This window comes from Carassius auratus, chromosome 16, assembly GCF_003368295.1.
Source record: "Carassius auratus strain Wakin chromosome 16, ASM336829v1, whole genome shotgun sequence".
Taxonomy (NCBI): domain Eukaryota; kingdom Metazoa; phylum Chordata; class Actinopteri; order Cypriniformes; family Cyprinidae; genus Carassius; species Carassius auratus.
Genome location: NC_039258.1, coordinates 11,077,294 through 11,100,678, shown reverse-complemented (window position 1 = coordinate 11,100,678; position 23,385 = coordinate 11,077,294). Strand labels below are relative to the sequence as shown.

Below are 23,385 nucleotides of genomic sequence, written 5' to 3'. Positions count from 1 at the left end.
AAATTTTTGTGGAATCCATACTTAATTTCTTAGGAATCTTTGATTAATAGATTTGAATACAGCATTTAATTGAAACAAAAATCATGTATAACATTAAACTATTTTACTTTTGATCAATTTGATGTTCTTTCTGAAGAAAAAAAGATTAATTATATATATTTTTTTTTTCAATAATTATATTTATTCAATACTACTACAATAAAAAATAACAGAAATATCTTATAAAAAATAAAATACATCAATTTCAACAATATTTGTCTAACTGAATATTATGCAACATGAATGTTATAAAGACTGAAATTAGTAAACCCATAAAATTATTACGTCCAGGGAAGGAAATTACAGTGCAGAGCCAGACCTAAAGACCAATATGATATGAAATACCCCAGTATGCATCGTGTATAAATGGAGCAAGTCTGCCAGTGCATCAAGAGGTAAAGAACTTCATTATTTCTCCACATGCTAACAAAGCCAAAGCCAGGTTTGTGATCCTTTTGACGTTGTATTTGGTCTGATCTTAACAGCTTTTCATCTTGCAGCAGAGGTTCATACTGAAATAGCAGGTGGGCACTGATCCAGTAGAGAACAGGCGAGGAGGAAGCAAGAAAGCGTGTCAACACCTGAGAGGGCATAATATAAAAAAGGCGTGTTGAGCATATACACTACATATATCACATGATAATAATCAATTATAAGAGTCTTACCTGCACATGCATGCAGAATATTCCAAAAAGCAGTAGGACAGAACTGTGCACGATGTAAACAAAAACTCTTGGGTTACAGAAACCATACATTTTTCGGTCTTTACCTCTGTCTCCCAACCCCAAATACATACAAAACACTGGGTTGGCCATTACATATATATATGAAGCTATGAATCCCAGAGTTGCAACAGGCAGCGCCAAGATAAAGTTGGGTGTCTGCTTCCACTGAAAGTATCGCAGGAAGCCCACCTCCCAATAAACATCCTGTATGTACGAATACAAAACTGGAATTTGCCATTGGCACCATTCTGGTGTTGGAGATGCTGCATCAGCCACACGGTATCCTTTGTCCCGGGCCAGATTAAGCAGCACAGGAGGAACTTGACTTGCAGTCGGATGACAAAATGTTTGGTAGCCATAGAACTGAAACAAACAAAAAGGTAGTGCCACGAGAGCTGCATAAAATGCTCCTGTGAGAACAAAACGAATAAGTTCCCAGACATAGTGATGATACTGAAAGCCCCCTGCTCCTCTGCTAAGAGCCCGTGCGCAGGCAAGACCCAATTGCAAACTGAGGTACAGCAAAAATCCAGCATTCACTAGTCCATTGGCACGAGCACCAGTAGCAAACCCAAACAGAAGACAAGCTCCGATTGTGAATCTGGTCTCTAGTATCCAGAGACCTGCAAAGGTAAGTGCTGCAAAGAGAGTCTCTGAATAGCCTGCAATCATAAAAACATTAGCTGGTGTCAGACAGTACATTAAAACTGCAACAAGGGCAAGTTTTCGGTCTTGCAGCACCAAATGACTAAGTCGGTAGAGTGCTACAGCACTTAGGACAAAGAGAATGCTATTCCCTATAGCCACAGCTAAAAGTAAACGGCCATGCAATGTGAGGAGTCCACACAAGGGCCACAGCACAGTGGCTGCCAGGAATCGCAGGATGAGAGGAAACAATGGAAAGAATGCAAAGTTGTGTTCATACAAGTAGCCACGTTCTGCAATGAAGAGGAAATGTTCTGCATCCCAGTGACTAAGGCCACCAAATAATGCTTCGATGACGGGGTCTAGCAGGAGAGGGGTCTCTGTTCGTGGAGGGCTGAAGGCATCTGCCACATGGTCGGGAATCACTGCATTCAGCACAGCCTTCAAAAGTGCACAAAATAGACAGTAATGTGTCATGTGCATTGTTTCCAGTTTGTGCGGTAGGTGCCACTTTAATCTCAATTTTGCAAAAATGGCCAGTACTGATTTTCTGGAGTTCTACATGTCTATGGTAAGTATTTTAGGCAGATGTAAAAATACAAAGTATAAATGTATAATTTTAGGCTATTTTTGTCGTTTGTATTTCAATTGCTTACCTGTAAAACAAGGGAAAGTAGTCGCGTGAACGTTGCAAACCGTACAACTGTCCACATGTCTTCATTTATACAAGTGTTTGAAGGCGACATATTTAGCACAAACTTTAATGAACGAAAATGACAGTAGAACATTTCCCTTGTAAGAAAATGGTAATCATATTAAACCCAGTAAATTAGCAGATATAATAAGGGAGGCATCATTAAAACAAAAGCCAAAGGGCATTATCCTTTCTTGAGGTTTGTAACAACTGCAAAGACCCGCGTCCTAACATTAAAGCCACGGAATAAAACGACGGCGCTAACAACATGGACTTCCGGCATTAAGTCTTACAAATGTCAAAATAAAAGCCCCAATATTTTGACCGGTATAACGAAATCTACAATACTACCTACTTACACAATATATTATATTCTTCTATATACCTATATGGCCTGGACAGTCAACACAATTTAAAACAGATGGGAGCAGTTATTATTTCGAATTTATAAATGCAGAAAATATATATATATTTTGCTTCAGCTTCGTTGTCTCGGGAGACAAATATATTTGAATCAATCTCTTCATTGCCTTTTCAAAGGATAAACATCTTTTTTAGCAGACAAATATCAATGAACACTACTATGAGTAATATTAAACCTTAGAAATTGAGTTCATTTTGAACATGCAATTTAAAAACCCATTCTGAATTAAGCTTCCATTCATAATTACAGAATTCTAGTCTTTTTTTAATCAGCTAAATGAAAATAATCACAAACATCTTACCAAGATTTAATGTACATTTATTCTTACCACGTGGAACATATAGTATAAAGATTTCATAGTGAATAAATGATATTCATTGAGCCAAAAAGCGGGAGAAAAACAAGGAATTTACATTAAGCTACATAGTCTGAAATACAAATATGCAGAATTCATATCACTGGAGAAAAAAAATATCTCAACTGTGTTTCTTCATCTAGAGTCATTTTGTTGTACCAGGAGATGAAATTAAAATATTTAAGTTCTTTTCTGCACTATGAAGGAAACGTGGAGGCCAAAAGATGGTTCAGTTTATATACCTAGGCATTTTGATGCAATTGACCCAACTTGAGTGTCCGCTCTGATTCTTAATAGATAAAAAGGGATAAGAAGCAAGAGTGTGTGAAAGAGAGGGAGAGAGAGAGAAAAGGAGGTGAAAATGTACAACATCTTATATACAGTACAGCCTCGGCTGCATCTTAAGTTGAAAACCAGTCCTAGGAGGTGATTATTTATAGGGGTCAATTCATACAATCAAGGGTTAAAGAGGTCAGGGTGTTGTACGTCCTTGATACTTTGGGGGGGGGGGGGGGGTATTCTCCTTACCAGCAAATTAACGGTTTAAAAAACGAAGCTGACTGAGCCAACATTTACCCCATGTGGAACAGTGCAGTATGTTTGCAGTATGTTTACAGTTGTGGAATACTGTACAGAAAATGATTTCTTCTGTACACGCATCCAGAAAGGTTGACCGTGTAGCATCAAAATACAACCACCAAACAATGAAGAGTCCACCTGCCAATGTGAACAAGAGCTGTGTATTATTTGCACCCTCTTGGGGAGGACAAAGAAACAATTAACCCCAAAACTCACTGTAAACAAGACAGCAACTTTGGTAAATAGTTTGTTTTTTCAAGCTATTTATTTTATTCATTTATTTATTTTATTATAAAAAAGTACTTTCCCCTCAAACAAGGACACAAAAGTTGGGGTCCCTGTCCAGGTCATCTAGTTGACATCAGTGTTACAGTTTCTGTCAGTGTGTTGAGGCTCTGCTTCATAATCCACAGCAAATTCGTGACAACCTTCCCAAAGTAAGATGCAGAGAAAAGGGGGACCAGGGGGTGTAATATGAAAGGGCTTGCATAAATAAAACAAAACAAAACAGAAAACAAGAAATAGTCAATTTTCTCTGTTTTCAATCTCCACTCGCCAATGGAGAGGACAGGCAAAGGGGAAGTACGAAAACCAGAGAAGGTGGAGCCACAGCTCCTCATAGCTGTCATGACTGGCCTATCAAAAAGAGTACATCACAGATGACATGGGACACCAATGAGTTCATGAGCGGGGAGACAGAAAGGTCCAGTAGCCGCGATTCATACAGCGTAAACTCAGAGTGGTTCTCCTCCACCTTAGCGAGAGCCAGCAGAGCCCGAGCAGCCCGCCGCATCATGTCCACACTCGTTGGCTCAAAGTGTGACCCCTGCATGTGCAGTAGGGAACCTTGGCTCTGTTGGAACTGCGTAGCCGCTAAGCTGTCCTCCAAGAAGCCCAATAGATTCCCTACACTGGCCTTCTGTACCGCAATGGCACGTGCTGCCATGCTGTCACCCTGTGCGAGATTGGCCAGCAGCACAACCGCCATCTCCCGACAAACAGGCACCTTTCGCTCTCCAACTAGATGCACAAGGTTACCAAACAGCTTCTCTAATCTACTAAAAGGTGGCGTCGCCAGAATGAGGTCCACATTGTTGTCCTGAATGCTGAGCTTACAGAGGGTCTCCAGGACTAGTCTCTGGGGGGACAAGGCGCCATTAAGCCCAAGACTAGGGAAGGGGTCTTGGGCTTCTGCTGAAGGACAAACGGCCCAATGGAGCAAGCCATCCAGCAGAGGCAGGCAGATGCTCTCAGTGTAGACAGAGAAGTCAAGCTGGCCTGAGATGTTGGCAAGAGTGACCAAGCAATTTTCTCGCAGTACCTCCAAACAGTCCCACCACCACTCGTCTTTCTTGCTACCAAGACTCTCATCCACCTCCTCTTCTTTCTCGTAGGTTAAAGGTGCCTGCTTGCGCTCTGGATGACGGTGGTGGAGAAGCAACAGGCGGCCAAGCAGTAGCAACAGCCCTGGATGCTTTGACATCTCAGAGTCATTGCCCGGGATGAACGAGAGGCTGCGGACAATGTTGGAGACACAGATGCAGCGACGGGCAAGGGAGTCTTGCCAGTCTGAGAGCGTGACGAGAGGAGCTTCATCCTTGCTGTGTGGCTCATCTTCTAAAACGGCGATGGGGCACTGACCCTGTAATGACGGGCTTGGAGGTGCTGACCTGATGTTTTCTGAAGTTGTCGTTTCTGTTACTTGTTTCTCTTCATCTTTCTCTATGTGTGAAGTCCCCTCAGAGGCAGTTTCTAGGCAGTCAGCAGGTCTGTCGTCCCTCAAGTCTGAAATTCCATTGGTCACCTTCTCAGTGGATGACTGTGGAGTGGGCTGCCGATCCACTTCTTCCCCATGCTCTTCACTGGATGAGGGCAGAGAGGTTGCCAGGTTGTCCTTCTGAGCTCCTCTCTTCCTGTCAGGGACCGGAGCAGGAAGACGCTTCCGAAGATGCAACAGGTCCATCTTGCTTTCAAAGTGGGTCTGAATGTGCTCTGTTGTATCACCTCCACCGATACTCCAGTGCAGGAGGCCGCTGTCGAATTCCTGCAACCGACCAAGCTTATTTGAGCAGTCCACCACAAATGGATCCTTTTTTCGCACAATCTTCAAGGGAAGCTTATCAAACTTGCTAGCCTGTTTGGGCTTCTCTTGAGTAACATCCAGCTCGAGACTTGGTGGCTCTGAAGTCTTGGGTTCTGCAGAGGACTCTCCTTCACTTCCTTGGCAATCTTCTTTCTTTACAGAGTCTTCAAGTGTCCTAGGCATTTCTTCCTGCTTTATCTGGAGAGGCCCTTGTGCCATGTGTTGTTCCTGATGTTTTGACCTTTGCATTTCCTCTCCTTCATCTTCCTCATCTGTTTCTCCATCTTCCTCCATGCCCTCAACCAATGCCTCATCATCCACAATGTTGTCATCTGTTTTGAGCACGCTGGGATCTAAAAGAGATCTTTGTCCTGGATCCCCAATTTCATATTCCCTCAGAATCCCAAAGATCTCAATGAGGCAACGGCGGAAATACTCAACGATTAGTTCCAGGAAACCAGGGAGCTTTAAAATAAAATATTAGTATATTATTTAGAATGAAACTTAAGTAAATGGCAATAAACATTTTTGTCATTGTCCAAAAATGACTCACCTGTACAAGGTTGAAATTTGAAATACTGTTGTCATCATATAACAAGATGTTGATGGTGTCTAAAGCCCATGTACTCTCTGCCAACAGTCCTGATTTAAGGGACATCATGACTCTCCATGCTTCCGGGGTACCTGCAAAAGAAGTAAACAGTTATCTTTCTGTATCACAGAGGACTGAACTTGATAAATAACCAAAATGTATATTACTAAAAGAAAAAAAATGTACTTACCAATTTCTTTCATGGTAAGACGCCTACGTGGTTTGAGAATTGGTGATGTTGCCTCTATGGAACCCGGAGGGAAGGACAGGTCTCTTCTCATCATTGGAGGCTGTACTGAGGGAGGTACAATGTGAGATGCAGGCACTGGAGGTCCCGCCTTCTGCATTTTGATATTGCTGGGTATGTAGGCTGATTTGCTGGGGGAAGTCCTGCTTTCCATAAGCCGAGGCATGGGCGTGGGGCTTGACACCTGTGGAATGTGGTTTTGCATGGCTTGGGGGGGCTGGTAATTTGACTGCAAGGGTCTGCTCATTGGTGGACCTGCGCCACTAGGGCCATATGGGGGTTGTCGTGGCCCAGGCCATTGGCCCTCATGATTCATGCGTGGTTCAGATGGCAAAATGTCTTCAGATCGATTCATTGCATGGTAGCCTGGGCCTTGTCCGGGACCAGTAGGAGGTCCCTGACGATTGGGGTAACCGGGATAGCCCATTTCCCCTCTGCCCTGCCACATGCCACCTTGAGGACCATCAGGACCAGACTGCATTGGACTGGCCATCATTTGAGGAGGCATGGAACCCTGGGAGTTTGGGCCCGTGCCTGCTTGCATCCGATCTCTTCCAAAGGGGAAAGGAAACTGATTCTGGGGACCAGGTGGACGACGGTCCGATCCAGGGTATGAACTGTTATACTGGTTATACATTTCCTGACCACTTGAGGGACCACTAGGGGGAGCCTGTGGCGGTGGCTGTGGCTGCTGAGCATTGAATGGCCCACTGAACATCTCACCGTCATGATGCCGTTTAGCTGGTGGGTAACCACCATCACCTGGTCTTTTGTAGTTCTAAAGGCAACAGATTACATTTAAAATATGTGACAAGGCTTTCAGTAACATTTAGTCATCACATCACATTTAATTAACCGCTTTCTTACAGATTGTTGTTGCGGGTACATTCCAGGCTGCTGATTCGGATAGGAGCCACCAGGAGGTGCACCCTGACCAGGATACTGATTGCTATAGGACTCATGCCTGCACAAAGAACCATATGCAAGAGAAATGAGAACTAGATATAGTAGATAAACAAATACAATCTCCATAGAAACTAATCAATTAGTGGACTGACCGCTGTTGCTGTGGAGGGTAACGATTTGGTGAATACATCCCAGATTCTGCATTTGAAGTCATCATATTTGGCTGTGGCACTCCAGGCCCAATGCTGCCATCTGGGCCCATCCCTGACTCTGGTCTATGCAACACAGGAGAGGTTAGAGTTAATTGCATTATTTAAATAACACAAATGAAAGTATTAGTTTCTTCCCAAAGTAAAGTTTCAGTGTACCTCCTGTCATAGCCGGGGCCATATGGATACTGGTGCCGCTGGCCCATGGGCATGTTTCCCATAGGGCCTGGTGGTCCCCTGTTGTACTGATCACCGAGACCTGTATTGGGACCCTGCCCACCAGGCATAAACTGTTCTCCAACTAGTACCACAAAAACACAGCTCATTACTCCAAGTAGCTTGTCATGAACTATAATAGATTATGATTACATGACTACAATACAAACCTTTACGCATACCACTGAAGTGGTCTTTATTGGGTTCATAGGGTCCCATACGACCAGGCATCTCCGGGGTGCTCATGCCTGACTGGTAGCCAGAGTTTGGCGTCATAGTGTTTCTCCGAGAGAAGTCACTGTCAGCAAATGGATCTTGCAGGTTCACACTGCTCCTAAGAAACAGGTCAGGTAAGAAGTGGTTCACACTCAAATAATGCATACAGTACTGCAAGACAAGGGAGTGATTCTCACCTGCCACTTGGCATTGGGGGCAACTGGCTGTGTGGGGTGGAGGCAGGAGTAGGAGGTTTCAAGTCTCCACTTTCTGCCATGGAACTGCTGGTGGACTGTGGCGTCTGGGGCCCCTGAAGAGAGCCGGATCCAGCTGTGCCATGCAAAAATAAATACAATTACAAGATGGAGATTATTATACTTCTATGATCATTATATTTGCATGCAAGTAATACAACATCAGTAGTACCACAAGCCAAATTCTTGGGCAGTTAAAAAGTGTAATGAAACGAGATATCTGGGTGGTGTTGGCGCACTGGATAAGACGCATGCCTTTGGTGTGAGAGACCCCGGTTCGAATCCACTGAGAGACACCAATGTGTCCCTGAGCAAGACACTTAACCCCTAGTTGCTCCAGAGGCGTGCGACCTCTGACATAGATAGCAATTGTAAGTTGCTTTGGATAAAAGCATCAGCTAAATGAATAAATCTAAATGTAAATGAGAAATGCTCTAATGACATACACATAATCAGAACAGATCTGTTAAGATCTGCAAAAAAAAAGTGTTAAAAGAGTTTCACAGCCCCTCAAAGTTATACTCTGAGACTTCTGCAACTGGTCATTAAAATGTATTCAGTCATTCATGTTTAAACAATGTCATAGCATATCTTTATTCTGCCTTTTTCATATGTGCTTTTAAATAAAGTGCTTAAATTGCACATACAGTATTAATTCATAAACCTATGACGGTGATGTTTCTCAATTGTAAAGATCCAAGACACCAGAACTCACCTGGGGAGGGAGGCTGAATCTTGGCCTGGTTCTTTTTGCTATCTCCAGTCATAATGTCAGGTGGCGGGTCTTCTCCACGCTCAATCTTACATTCAAAAGCATACAGACATTGAATGTACTGCTTTTTCAGAGAGCTGGCAGCACTGCTGGAGGTCCCCACATTCAGATTTGTGGCCAACTCTCTCCATTTTTTGTTCTTATTAACCTGCAATTACAAGGACGCCAAAGGATATAAAGTCAACAACCTTGAGGGAAAATGAGTTGAGACCTTCAACAGTATCTTAATGTGTATGGACAACTTGAATATACCTGTGTAAGACCTCCAATCTCCTTGACAGACACATAGAGGCGGAAGAGATCAAGGGGCTTGCGTCCCACCGCTGGCAGGTTACTCATGCCCATAGCTTTTTCTTCTATGAAAGCCAAGTATCGGTCTACCCACATCTTTCTTTCTGGCTCTGGGCCTAGTTCATACAACCGAGTGATCTTCTCATTGGTTGTTGTGGAGGAACTTGACTTCTAGGCAGAAGCAGTTTATAAAAAAGGAATTACACAGGAAGTGCATCAAAGGATGACTGATTTCGTCCGTAAAGAATGTTAAGCAAACCTTGGATTTTGATTCTGTCTTGGGTGTCCCCTCAACTTTATTATTCATTTTCTGGGCTTGGTTAAGTTTCCCATCCATAGCAAAGTCCGGACCAGGGGACATGCCTAAGAGAAAAACACATACATTAACCATGATTGTGTCCTGGCAGCTAGGTTTTAATTTTTTTATACCATACAAAAACAGATTTTTTTTCTATCTTACCACTAGTGTTATTAGCCATGTTAACACCCATAGGATAGGGGGAACCCTGGGTATTCATCATTCCAGGCATGTTGTTCATGGAAGGGCCATATGAAGGTCCTGAGCCCATCATACCAGGACCAGGAGACATATTGGGGTAACCTGGTAGCCTGGAGTCAAAACACATTTAAATTCAAACTACCTGACTGGATCCAGTTTGTACTCAAAAAAAAAAAAAAAAAAAAAAAAAAACAAAACAAAAAAAAAAAAGGCTAACAAATCATGCATTTGAGACAGAACAATGATAATGCATTACTTCAGTTGTATTTCAGTACCTGTTGTGTATCGAGTTGGTGGGTCCATGCTGCATTAATGCGCCATCCTGTGGCTTTCTGTTGAGTCCTGGAGGTGGGCACATCCCAGTTCCCACTTGAGGGGGCATGCTGCCCATATTGGGACCCATATTGGGACCCATATTGGGACTCATGTTGGGACCCATGTTGGGGCCATAGGGACGTGCACCCATCTGTCCGTGAGGCATCCTTCCAGCCGGCATGCCAGCAAACACTGGTCCTCCTCCTTGTCCAGTCATAGGGTTAACGGTTCCGCCCATGCCAGGGCCTGGGTAATTGGCATTAGGCATGCCACTGTAACCAGGCTGCCTGGGGTAACCTGAAGAGGAAGACAGGAAGTTGTAATTTGATACAAGTTTCCACAATTGTGAAAAAAGTACAGTACAGTTTTACATGCATGCATAGAAATGCAAAACAAATCTACATAATGTTATATTAATAATAGTTTTACAATGACAATAAAAGCTGATCGAGAGGCTGATCTGAAAAAAAGTTCAAATCGAACCAGTATTACAATTTGGGAATGAAACAAAGCATTGGCTGAATGGTTTGGGGTATGGTTGCCTCATTGGTGGGCTTGTTAGAACAGTTTCAGGCCCTTGAGAGTTTTAGAAGCATAAAACGCTGCAGTAACCCACAGCCACTGTAGCTGCTCAACTGACGTGAGCCATGCTACGTCAACTTCCTTTTTTTCACTGATGCTAAAAATATCCACGCTGTGATCCACTGGTCGCACAGAGAGAAAAAGAGGAAGAGTGAAAAGGATTTGGAGGGACAGCAAGAAGACTACTCCACTACAGTTACTTCTCTCAACAAGGGTTCCATTTTTTAAATGTATATTTTTCTTAATTTTTCTAGATGAGATGCATTTGCATTAAATTATAGTCAGCGGTTACCACGGAGCCACTTACCCTGTGGGCCATATTGACCACCTTGAGGCCCATAGTTTGCCATAGAGTTATTCTGCTGATAAGGGACTATTCCAGCATGCACCTGACCTCCAGATGACTGACGAGGAGACAACGCAGAGTTTGACTGTGGAGACCCATAGGGTGCCATCTGAGGGTTTCTCTGCATATATCCTGTGCAGACAAAAAGATTAATGTATGGATACAATAAATAAAAAGAGCATCAGGATGGAAAACAAGTCCTATCTTTCTATTTTATTTATTTATTTTTTATACAGACTGAGTTACCTCTTTCTTGGCCAATGCCAGGTTGATTCATTGAAGGTTGCATCATCCCATCAGACTGTCCACTTGAAGGACGGGGAGGCATCTGGTTCCCTAAAAATGAGAAATAAAATAATAATAGTTAAATAATGTAGTTAAACTAAAACAAACTAAAATATTATATCACATTCACATTCTATAACTTGAAAAACCATCTTTGTTTAGGGAGGATAAACTGGTATTCAAAACACAAACTCACGCCATACGCTCCAAAAAAGAAAAAAAATTGTTGCAACAACAGTTTATATTTATATATTTTTAACTATTCCAAACTATCTTCCCAATGACTGTCAATGTACATGAACACATTTCAAAATAATTGAAGAAATACTAGCCCTACCTGGCATCGTGGCAGGGGACAGGGGTCCAGAACGAGATGCTGAGGCGCTGGCAGGAGAGCCCACCGGTGGGGAAGTGTGAGGGGAGAAGGGTGACTGTGCTGGATTGCTCTGTTCTCCTTGACTGCTGGATACTCCAGATGTGCTAACTCCAGGGCTCAAAGCGCCCTCCGCACCAGTAGGCAGGTCATCAATTGAGCCGGATAGGTCCTAAGCAAAGAGAAACGTAGAAAGAAGGTTAGAAAAATCAAAGCTGGAAGTCGTAATGTAATGGTAGTAGTATGTAATAGAAAAAAAGGAGGTTGGAGACTATCCAATGATGGTTCATTAGATGAATGGCAGATCTGAATGCAAGCTCCGGTTTAAGCAGACTAAACGATTGGAGTCTGGCAAGTGTCACCAGAGAGAAGTCTCATTTCACTGAAAGGTTTTAGTTATGATGTTAAGAACTTAAAATAATTTTGAAAAATGAAATCGGTCACAGTAAGACCAAGAACATTCATTTAGGAAATGCATGTTATTTCCATTTCATGCACTGCAAATATAAACGTATTTGGAAAAAAATAATCAGTGTTCCCATAGAAAGACAAAAACACAAATAGAAGAGAGAGAGAGAAAAAAAAAACGGCTCAGCTGGTGTTATCATTTGGTGTTCCAGCATTTCTGCTAGGGGTTTAAAAACGAAGCTGTCAGCTGTCTCAAAGAATTCATTGCGTTATCTTCATTTTACTAACATTTTCCTATCCAATCGAAAACATTGAGATATAATAATATATATAATTTGAATATAATTCAAATATTGATAAAAAATAAATCCACATTCGGAATCATGTACGTCTTGCATGCTCTGGATAAGGTTTGTTGCTTAATTGTTAGGTCAAGGCAAGATAGATATTCTTCACTGAAAATAAGCCCAAGGACTCACTCACAGAAAAAAACAAATGTAATATATATATATATATATATATGTATATATATATATATATATATATATATATGTATATATATATATATATATATATATATATATATATATATATATATAAATAAAATCAGGAGCAAAATTTTATTATACCACAAAAACTTTTCTTCTTTAGAATAAATCTTTCGGTGACAGCTTCTTCCACTCAGTAACAATGAACTCTTGTACACATACAATCACACAGCCAGAGCCTGCTGGCCTTATTTATCTCATCTAGGAGGGGAAAAAAAGTGAGATCATAGCGTCCCTGAGGTTGCCATAGCTGCGGCAGTCGGCTGCACGTGTTCCATGTCGGCGCAGCTGGGTGTCTCTCCATGTGTCCTTTTCAGACACAGTCTCGCAGGTCATAACACACACTCAAATGCAATTAAATCTCAAAGACAAAGAAGCAGAATTCAAACGAAGAGTTCAAAAAAAGGTACAGAGAGAACCGATAGCATATATTTCCGTGACCGACTACATAAAGTTCTTCATTTAGCAACAACCCCAAAGGTCCTACATAATCACTCCAGAGATAAAGGTGCAGCTGAGGCTGAATTCTGCACACATCTTCAAGCTGATTACCTCAAACTAAAAGTAAACATAAAAATAGCGTTTGACTGAAACAACGTGATCGCGCATTCGTGAATCTGTCAAATTCACAATGCATCTTAATATGCGGTTGGACGCAGTCAACAGCTTGTGTGAGATGAAAGTGTCAGACTCACTGGTAGACTGGAGGGTCTGCCCTGCATGTCCTCTGTGCTGCTCTTCGATGCCAGAGGCGGACCGGAGGGGGGAGCGCTGGACTGGGAGCTAAAAGACTCCTGGGAAATCTCCTGTGGGGGGAAAAGGGCAGCCCAGGTCAGTCGAAGGTGTTATTTTGGACAGTGGACACATATATAGATGCTTTTGCTTACAGATATTACATGCGTTTCGGTCAGTTTCACTGTTAGTAATGAAAGTTTCTGTTTTTGTACTTAAGAATAACCAGTTGTAATACAGCTTTTATTACCATACGAGTCTGTAAATGTGGTGGCACTGTGAAATTAAATGCATTCCAGACATCAAATAAATGCAAATGCAGACATCCAATTTAGTTCAAACACACAAAGTGAATATTAAACATACTATTAACATCCCACTTTAAATTTGCATATGTTCAGAAATAAACATAGTAACTGGGATTAAAAACACCATCCAGTTTAGCAAACTTATGCATTTACATTTTATTCGGCAGATACTTTAATAACACTTTACACTAAGATTACATTCATTAATATTAGTCAATGCATTAGGTTTAAACTAACAATCAACAACCATTTCATTTTATTTTATTTTTTTACCTAGATTAATAAATGCTGTAACAGTGAACAATAATACATTTCTGAATTCACTTAATATTCCATAATAGATTTTTATTAGAAAATAAGACATTACTGTGGAGTCAGTAAGATTATTTTGTTTTTAAACAAAGTCTCTTCTGTTCACAAAGACAGCATTCATCTGATCAAAAACTTTTAAAAATGTAACAAAGTTACTGTTCTAAATTGTTTTCTATTGCCCTTATTTTAAAATGCAATTAATTCCTGTGATCAAAAAGCAGTTTTTTCATCATTCATTTTCATTACTCCAGTTTTCAGTGCCACATGATCCTTGAAAAATTAATCCAATATGTTAATGCTAATAAGCATTTACCCAGTGATAATAGTGTAAAAGTGTTGATGATTGTTAATCACTTAATATACTTTAGAGCTGTTGCTGGAGGGCCCCATGGTGACAGTCGATCTCAGTAACTCTCACTCTCATTATCTCATATTCATCTACCCTGAACCACCACTTTAATACGAAAGTAAAAAGCTTAAGTTACCTGAGGAGGAGGCGGAGGAAAACGCTGATACGGCGATTGTTGTTGCTGCTGCTGCTGCTGTTGTGGGGGATTCTGGGAGTACGATGAGGGCTGTCCCTGTGGCATCTGTCCGTGTCCCACGGGCTGCTGAGAAGCAGGTGTGGGCGTCTGCGGTGGCTGCTGTGATGTTGCCGGCGGCGGCTGCTGCTGCTGTTGTTGGGGGCCTTGGGCAGGAGGGTAACTGGGTTGGGATGCAGGAGGAGCCTGGGAGCTCCCCTGCTGCGAGGGCTGGGACTGAGGCACCTGTTGCTGTGGATAGGGAGACAGGCTGGTCTGGGGTGGTGCAGAGGACTGTGAGTATGGGGACTGCGATGGGCCTGGTGAAGGGCCGGTCATCTGCCCCTGTGGCTGCTGGGGCATGTGGGGTTGTTGGTAAGAAGGACCAGTCTGTCCGTGTGGGCCAGATGACTGAGGGCCATGAGATTGCTGTGAATAAGGTCCCTGACCTCCTGGTTGCCCTGGGGAAGGCCCAGGATATTGTGACTGCTGCTGGCCCGAGTGAGGCCCCTGACCATGCTGGCCGAAATAGGGCTGCTGCCCCTGCTGCACATAACCCCCTGGTCCCTGCTGTCCATATGATGGCATCTGTGCAATTAAGTAGGATGGCACTAAAGATCAGTACACTCATGATATTTCCCACATTTATTTATATCACAAAAAAGAAACAGTTATTTTATTTACATGCTATAGACAAGGCTGCCACGTGAATCTATGACACTGACATGTTTTTCCCGTTCTTTAGTGTATAGCTGCTCTGAAGCAATCAGTGTTGTAATAAGCCTTATACAAGTAGACTTCTTGAAGTTCCATTACTTTTCCATTTCGTTCTTGATTCAAGGATGAGAATTCATAGTTTTAATTTGCTACTTTTTAAAAATGTACTAAATGTTATCAAAATGTCCTGAGATGTAAAAGTGCATTGCTCAAGGTTTTTTAAGCACTCAGCATTAATAGAAAATCAAAAATTTCCATGACTCTCAGCACTGAAAATTAAAATTTTTAAATTCCATGTTATTGTTAATAGGAGTTCACATAAATAATATTTAATATTAAAACTGGGACAAAGTTTTTGCTAAAAGTGATAACTTTTTATCCTTCCTATTCCCTACACAATAAGACAAGGATAAAATATAGTTATTGTTCCTGAAAGTGTGACCTTGTCCAGCATCGCATTTGTGATTATTTATTAAGGCTAGGAATGGCTAAAGAGCCCATGATAGCTGGGACACAATATGCTACACGTTGCTATTTTTGTCGAGCTTCGTTACACCAAACACTATGATACACTGTGATTTAACCCAAAAATAAAAGCACCCCCCACAAACCCCTTTACATCAAATTGATATAATTCTCATTTGTTTTTATTTTTCACAGAAAGTTAAACATAAAAGATTCAGGTGATATTGGACAAATAACCACATTGTAAAACAATGTTGAATTTAAGTTGTCATAAACATTTTATTTTTTTAATTATAGAATTACAGGTTAAGATCAAAGATAACAATGGCCTGAGTATAACAACCCATCTTGAATTGTTAATAATTTATAACTATAGAATTTTCTTACTGCATCAATGTTAATAACCCTAAATTTGACTACAATTTAATGTTAAACTATTAGTAATCTGACTTTATACAAAAGTTTTTGTTAGTTTTTACCTTGAAGACAGTATCTGTGTATTTCTACTGCTAAACTAACTTTCAAATCTTAAAAACCATGCTAAAGAAATGACATAACGATGCCAACACTTAACACAATTGTGTATTTTCCCTCACTTCTAATTAATTCAGAAAGCACCTTGCAATAGGTTACAAAAAAAAAAAAAAAAATCATTACTAGCTTAAATTATAATTACCAAGATTTTCACTCATTTAACTACAACTGTGTAGAATAGGAAATGCTAAGAGAAAAATGCTGAGAAAGATCACTGACCTGCTGTCCATACTGCACACGTCCTTGCATGCCCATGGGGTATCTCTGAGGACCAGAGGGCCCGTAGACCTGGCCTGGGTAAGCAGGCCCCTGCTGGGGCCCCGGAGGAGGCCCTTGATGGGGCTGCTGGGAGTAAGGCCCACCCGACCCATAAGGCTGACTGCGCATTTTCCCCATTTGATCCATGGAGCCTGGAGTCTGTGGAACGAGAGTGACAAAGTAGTTTGAGCAAAGGTATCTCACAGATAAACTGAGTTTCACACAAAGACATCTACAAAGCTTCTTAAAAACTCAAGGACACATTTTCCGAAACCACTGAAATCAAACCATTATTCTGTACTTCTGCACTCCTGCATTAGAGAATTTGATTTTAAAAAGCCAGGGTGGAAATGAAAGAATAGCAAGGAGAGAATAAAAATGCAAGAAACCACAAGAGAACAGGAGCGAGAACACCCGATGTTGGAAAAAGGAGAAGGAAAAAGAGAGACCGCAAATAACCCTCTGCTGCCGATTCCCACGGTTATTAACCTGACCGTTACCTTGCACAGCCTTAGTTAAGGAAGTCAACAGTGCTATATATAACTCATTTCAAATAGAGGGCAGTCTGCCGAATTTTTAACACATCCCAGCTGTAGCCTCGGCCAAGCCAGCTTTTCCTTTTTTCGAAAAAAGACGGCAATCTTGGCACCGAATGAATGACACAGGGCTTAATGACATGAGAGGAGAGGTCCAGCTTGACTTGCAATGAGATGAACGCTGGAGCATAGAAATCCAAGATAAGGGGGTCACGTAAATATTGGAGTGGGAATACAAGTCATTCTGTTGTAAACTAACAAATAGCAACTACAGTGAACAAACACTGATGGACAACAAAATACACCAAGTTTCCAGCGTTCAATTCTGATATTTCCAGAACATGGAACCATATTAATTGAATCAGCTTAAAACATATTCTTTCACAAATAAAAGTAAATGTGACTGATTCAAACATCACTTGCCAACACTTGAAATTTAAAAAAACAGACCAAAGATGACTTTATTTTCCTTTTAGAAGCGATGACAATCCTAGTTGATAATATTATTTTGTGTGTCCTTAAACATTTATTTTCACTGTGTGTATTTAACTATTTTTTTTTATATTATTAACAAGTAAATGTTAATTCAACTAACTTCCATATAATATCCTGAAGGTCAGCTTAATACATTTACCAAGCAACCAAATTAACCAGCGTTCACCTTCACAAAATGAGATATCTAAATTCAGTTCAAACTTTTGGGGTCAGTAAAATCTGTTTTTGAAAGAAATTAATACTTGTATTCATCAAGGATGCAATAAATTGAAGGTGACAGTAAAGGCATTGATAATGTAAGAAAAGGTTTCTATAAATGCTAAAATATCTCAAATAAAATAATGCAACTTTGTGAATATGGGAATTACTTTAATAAGCTTTTTAATTAGCCACTTTCCTAAAGAATGTGTCATTTAGAGACATTGCCCGGATACTGTTATACACTGCATATCTATAAAGTTTCAATATTTATTTTGAATATCATGCTGCTAGTATGATTATGATGTCAAGCTTCAGGTGATAATCATTACTTTATTCAAATATTCCTTAAGCAATGGATGAATCATTGTTATAATAAAGAGAACTTTAATTTTTATAAATTCGTTTCAGAAAACATAAGCTACACAACTTTTAATCAAATACCATAAATGCAGTTAGAAAGTGCACATATTCATATCACTTTCAAGTCTCACATTGATATCACAAAGTCCTTCTTTTTATCTGATGACCCAGAACATAAAAATAAAAAATAAAAAATGATTTTAGTTTTTAAATGTTAAATGACAATGTACAAATGCATTTATTCATGCATATGCTGGCTGCCTATTCAAAGGTTACATTGACTTATGAAATCCACTTTGATATAAAGTGTTAAACTGACAGAGGCAAAACTAGGAAGTTACCAAACTAAACTCTTTCAAATGACCCTTTGTTCAATCTTTTTTTATGTATCATTGTGTCTAGTGAATATAAGTCAGACTGGATGGCACAATCATCCGTTCTTCACAGATGACTCAAACATGACCAAAGCTTAAAAATGATTACTGAATGACAACATGAAAATATAATAAACAAAAGTACACTGTGTCATCTGACAAGGGAAACCTCATCTAGGTTGTCTGTCTAATATCTAGGAGGCTCGTTTAGAATCTGGCTGGAGGACTACGGCTGTAAACGATTTAAAGTGTGAAACGACTCAGGGCAAGCTGCTCTTGACATTTTCCAGTGTCCGAATGGAAAAATAAAATAAATAAAAGCAGCACATGGCTAATCTGCATAAGATAAAGTGAGGGCTCCCTTGGCAGGAGAGGCTGCTGGACGGACGCTGTGATTGGCCATGGCCACGGGTGATGGGGTGCACACCAGAAGACTGAAGGCAGGACGGCATGCAGACGCTGCAGTAAGCAGAACTCGGCCTGAGATTAAATATAAAGTAATTATAGGAGAAAGTTCAAAGCTACTTCAAAATGAACCTATTAAGATAATATAATTAATAACCAAGAAGTTCTGTACAAAAACTGAAAGACCTATAACTTTTAGAAGTCAACGTTTTTTTTTTTTATTATTAATAATAATAATATTTAGCAAGGATGCATTAAATTGATCAAAAGTGACCGTACGAACTTTTATAGCATCATGAATTTTTTTTTTACATTTAATTAAAAAAAAAAAAAATTTATTCACAGAATCCACCCTTCCGAAAACTGTTTTCAACAATGAGAATTTCTTGAGCACAATATCAGCATATTAGAATGATTTCTGAAGGATCACGTGAAACTGAAGACTGAAGTAACTGCTGCTGAAAGATCAGCCTTGCCATTACATTAAAAAAGTAATCAATTGTAATAGTATAATCAGAGTTTTTATATAGTATATTACAGTTTCTACTGATACTGATCAAATAAATGCAGGCTTTGTGAACAAAAACCTTCAACTGACATGACTGTTTTAGTTAGTGGGACATGTTTGGGCCCACAGACAAGCACTTCCCTTAATGTAAAGCACTTTGAGTGCCTAGAAAAGCACTATAGAAATGTAGTGAAATATTGTTACTATTAATAAGACAAAAAAAAAAATCCCATAATCCTAATCTTGCTAACAAAAAAGAATAATGTTCAGATTTTAAGATAGAGGCAAGAAAAAAAAAACAGGTTGAAATTCTGGTATAAAAAAAAAAAATAAAAAAAAACATTTCACAGGTTCTCATTTCACAATTACATATTGTTATTAATGAAGAAAACTTCAAAACAAAAATTGCCTAAATAAAAATAAACAAAATCTAAATAAGAAATTCTAGGCCAAAAGGAAAACTTGCAAACCGAGTTTCAATCTCCTCTTCACACTGAACAGCAACAAAAGTGAAGCACATGTAGCCTCAACCTAATATGATAAACTAGGATAACTGTGGTAAACAGATGCTGCTCAACCTTGAAATTGCACTTAAGTGTTTGGACACATCTGAGACAAACAATCATGATAGGCACCACATGAACAAGCATTTAGCATATGCAGAGAATGACAAGTCAGGAAACGGAGCACAAAATCATACTGTAAACAACTGACATGAATTAAGGAGAATTCAAAAAGATTGTCTCGCTCGATATCCAACAGGCTGGAGAAATAAGACACAGGCTATTCAAGTGTCTTCAATAACCGAAACTCCAACAACGAACTAAAGATTCCCAGTTGATGAGTGACATGAAACCAGTTTCCAATCACAAATTTAGCTGTTATTGACATTCTTTGAATAAAAATGCAAAAATCTGTATTTTATTCCCCTGTATAATAAAAAGAGAGGACTTCCACACATCCTTTTTAAATATTATTGCATATATTTGTTCTTGTTTTTTTTTACAGTTACATGTGTGCATATGTAATGCATGGAAAACGTCATCTGACAACATTCTGTTAAAAGTATCAGTCTCTGAACACAACCCTTACTTATTGGATTAATAAAATCCTAAATATGCAAAATCTCCAATATGTAGAATTAATCTTAAAAGCACTGGCCAACATTTATTTCATATAAACAAAACACTACTAAAAGAGTGAGGGAGGAGAGCAACATGAACTAATCAGCAAGTGTTTCAGTGTTACATCATATGCAATTATAAATGGCCAAGAGCACAGGATGCAGAGCCAATCAGATCTCAGCGAGCATGTCAACTCAAGACCAACTGTCTCCTGCCTTTGACAGGAGGATTTTACCTCCACAATTCAAATCCCACTGCAAACCAATCTGCACTTACTCAAATCACTGGGCTTGTGTTTACAAGCTGCGCGCACACAGACTGACATTCAACTGAGTCCACGCTTTAAAATTAAGTTTTTCTGCATCAAATGTACTAATAGCGTCCTATTAAAACGTGTTTAAATACATTTTCGACTAAAAATGAAGATTATCGGCAAATGTTTGTCTACTGTAAAAGTGTGACACTCACGTATCCGTTTACACAACATGGGTTTTTCCACTTGAAATATTAGCTAATATTATGTTAATCATCTAATTAACATCAGAACTGACATACGACACACCAACAGGTTAAATTATCGCATATTAGATAAATATACAGAATATTAAACCATATATACATATATATAAACACAAATGCCTATGAGGGAACAGCTAAATGCGTTTAAGCCTTCTTGGAGGAGAAGCAGTCTGAGCTGAATACGCATTTTCAATCGGAGATCTACCTTCAGCTCCAGCAATAATAGGCAACAGTTTTCACCTCACAACACAAGTTCAGCCACCAAGCTTGCGGCTTCAGGAAAGTTTCGTTATTTTAAATAAATATAAGCAGTAAAGGCAAGGCTGCTATGGAAAACCAAACAGGCAGCCATTTTATAGTCTCTTGCTCAGACAATAGCTAACACAGTGCGTTTCAACCACTCGTATGACTTTAGCAAAGCGAGAGAGAGGCCGTTTTCAAAGGCAATAGGGTTGTAATTTTACCTGGTTTCTACCCAAGGGTTGCCCGGTACTTCCAGGACTCATGGGTTGCGGGTGATGGGTTCTTTGTTGCCAACCCGGATGGCCCCCACCGTACTGCCCTCCGCTGCTGCCCATATCTGCTGGTCCCTTAGCACCGTCCTGACCGCTGTAGTCGCTCGGTGGGTAATTCGAGTAAGTCCGGGCACCGCTCGGTGAGGTGAGAAGCTGGTTGAGGGTCGGAGTGGATGTAGGCTGCGGGTTTCCCATGTTATACCGCTGATTGCTGTAAGATGCAGTCGCTGCTGACTGCTGCTGCTTGGCTGACTGCACCCCTACCGCCTGGGCTTGAGGAGCGCTGCGCGGAGAGTTCATGCCGTAGCCCTGGCCCGGGTACGGGCTTCGGTTCCCGAACGGACTGTAGTTGTTGTACTGGTGGTTCGGGAAGCCGTGATCGTGGGAGTTGGGCTGATAGGGGTCCATCATGCTGCTCGACAGCGCGCCTGGCCCCGCTGCAGCTGCCATGCCAGGGCTTTGTTGTCCGCCATGTTGATGAAAAGGGGCCCGGCTGTAGTGCTGCGCGTAGTTATAGGAAGCAGGCTGAAACCCGGGCGCGTGATGGTGTACCATCCCGGGGTGGTTGTTCCCCTCCGGTCCGGTGGTCTCATTCTGATTATTGTTCACCCTCGACGGATTCCCGTTGCCGTTCTTCATCTCCGACTCCCCTCCTCCCCCAGCATTTCCCACATCGGCCCGGTCCTGCAGTTCCCCGCGAGCCGGAGATCCGCTCTCGAGTCCCGGCTCCTTATTTTCCTGCTGCTTCTCCCCCGGTACCGACTCCTCCTTTGGGTCTCGATCCGGTTTTTTCAGCTCGGAAAGCGGGCTGGCGTTGAGAGAGGTAGCGCTGGCGACCTGAGCGGCCATGATCCCCCCCTCCTCCTCCTCCTCCTCCTCCTCTCCCTCTCGGCGAGTCGGTCACAATCAAACGCGAAACATTGAATGTAAATACAATAGTTTTACAACAATTTACCCGTGTCCCGACTCATCCCCACCCCTTTCACCGGACCGAATCCGGACTCCACTGTCGGCTCCGTTTTTTAGTCTCTCTGGCACCGAGTTCCCGGCAAATTAAATTTAACCGACACGAAATTTGTGGGGGTTCTGTTGCAGAAGTAGACTACAGCCGAGGAACGGATCACACCAGCACGAGGCTCACTGAGATACAGCCATTTTACCGAGGTGCGCTGAGAGCAGTAAAACACGGCTCGGACTGTTTTGGAGTGCGGAATGGATTCAGAGAAGGGGGGGCTGGGTAGAGGGGGGTGTTAAATTGACGTTGCATAACGGCAGAGTTGAAAACTGTTCCTCGAACAGAGTTTTTGGTGGGAAAACTGTGGCTGGAGTGAAAGTGAACGAAACCATATAGTTAGACATTAGGATTGCACTGTTGCATGCATGCAGTCTCTCCATGAAGTAAACTCGTCTTACTGGTTTTGCTGTTGCACTGCCTATAAAATACCAAAGTCTGCACAAACAAAAATACACACACACACCTACTTCACTCTCAACCTCAAAATGGGCTATTAGAAAAATGGATAGACAACATATTTTAGGCCTACATACAATATAAATTCTGTTTTGTAGTGTATGTAAGGCCTATGCCTGGTGTTGACTTGCCTTGGTTAAATAAATGTTAATGAATGTATCTAACATCCCATGTTTTAGGAAAGCACGGGGAAAAAAATGAAACATTTCTATCAAGAATTTTGACCATATGCATGTGTAGAGAATAAATAAAGGATAGTAAAAAAAAAAAAAATGGTATTTTGTTACAAATTCATCTGTCGCTTGGCAGAAGCTGGCCTAAATAGGCATATGCCAACATCTTCGTAAAACTATGCAAAGTAAAATGAAATATGCTACAGACAGCGTTAAAAACAGATTATGTGTGACTGTGGGGGTTTAATCATTTT

The 23,385-nt window shown here is 40.9% G+C and overlaps 2 protein-coding genes across 4 annotated transcripts; both read right to left on the bottom strand.

The window, feature by feature from the left end:
- Positions 1-228: 228 nt before the first annotated feature.
- On the bottom strand, positions 229-2,452 carry LOC113116134 (phosphatidylinositol glycan anchor biosynthesis, class V). Its single transcript, XM_026284056.1, is given in 5 exon segments — positions 229-620; positions 705-1,153; positions 1,156-1,236; positions 1,277-1,850; positions 2,066-2,452. Coding segments are annotated over 5 exon segments (1,536 nt in total). The 5' UTR covers positions 2,198-2,452; the 3' UTR covers positions 229-320.
- Positions 2,453-2,824: 372 nt separating this feature from the next.
- On the bottom strand, positions 2,825-22,666 carry arid1aa (AT-rich interaction domain 1Aa). 3 transcript variants are annotated; one of them, XM_026284050.1, is made up of 20 exons: positions 21,437-22,336; positions 16,412-16,609; positions 14,441-15,064; positions 13,299-13,409; positions 11,612-11,819; positions 11,236-11,325; positions 10,951-11,121; positions 10,022-10,358; positions 9,708-9,856; positions 9,507-9,610; positions 9,209-9,418; positions 8,900-9,104; positions 8,128-8,260; positions 7,885-8,048; positions 7,658-7,799; positions 7,442-7,564; positions 7,251-7,347; positions 6,327-7,161; positions 6,098-6,228; positions 2,825-6,009 (listed from the first exon to the last, which is right to left on the bottom strand). In XM_026284050.1, exons 1-20 carry the CDS (start codon positions 22,334-22,336, stop codon positions 4,087-4,089), a joined length of 6,855 nt encoding a protein of 2,284 aa, XP_026139835.1. In that variant the 3' UTR covers positions 2,825-4,086. The 3 variants fall into 3 exon arrangements, with proteins under 3 accessions (XP_026139835.1, XP_026139837.1, XP_026139836.1); XM_026284052.1 differs by having other exon boundaries at positions 7,885-8,042; XM_026284051.1 differs by having other exon boundaries at positions 4,087-6,009; positions 9,209-9,415; positions 21,437-22,666.
- Between the last annotated feature and the right edge of the window lie 719 nt (positions 22,667-23,385).

Bases quoted from the DNA above. Each gene is read 5' to 3' on its own strand.
- arid1aa (XM_026284050.1), bottom strand. From the start codon at position 22,336: ATGGCCGCTCAGGTCGCCAGCGCTACCTCTCTCAACGCCAGCCCGCTT. The intron at 10,359-10,950 runs GTAAGTGGCTCC...CTTCCTCTTCAG, and splicing joins TGGTCAATATGGCCCACAGG to GTTACCCCAGGCAGCCTGGT. The intron at 9,105-9,208 runs GTATATTCAAGT...TTGTAATTGCAG, and splicing joins AGATTGGAGGTCTTACACAG to GTTAATAAGAACAAAAAATG.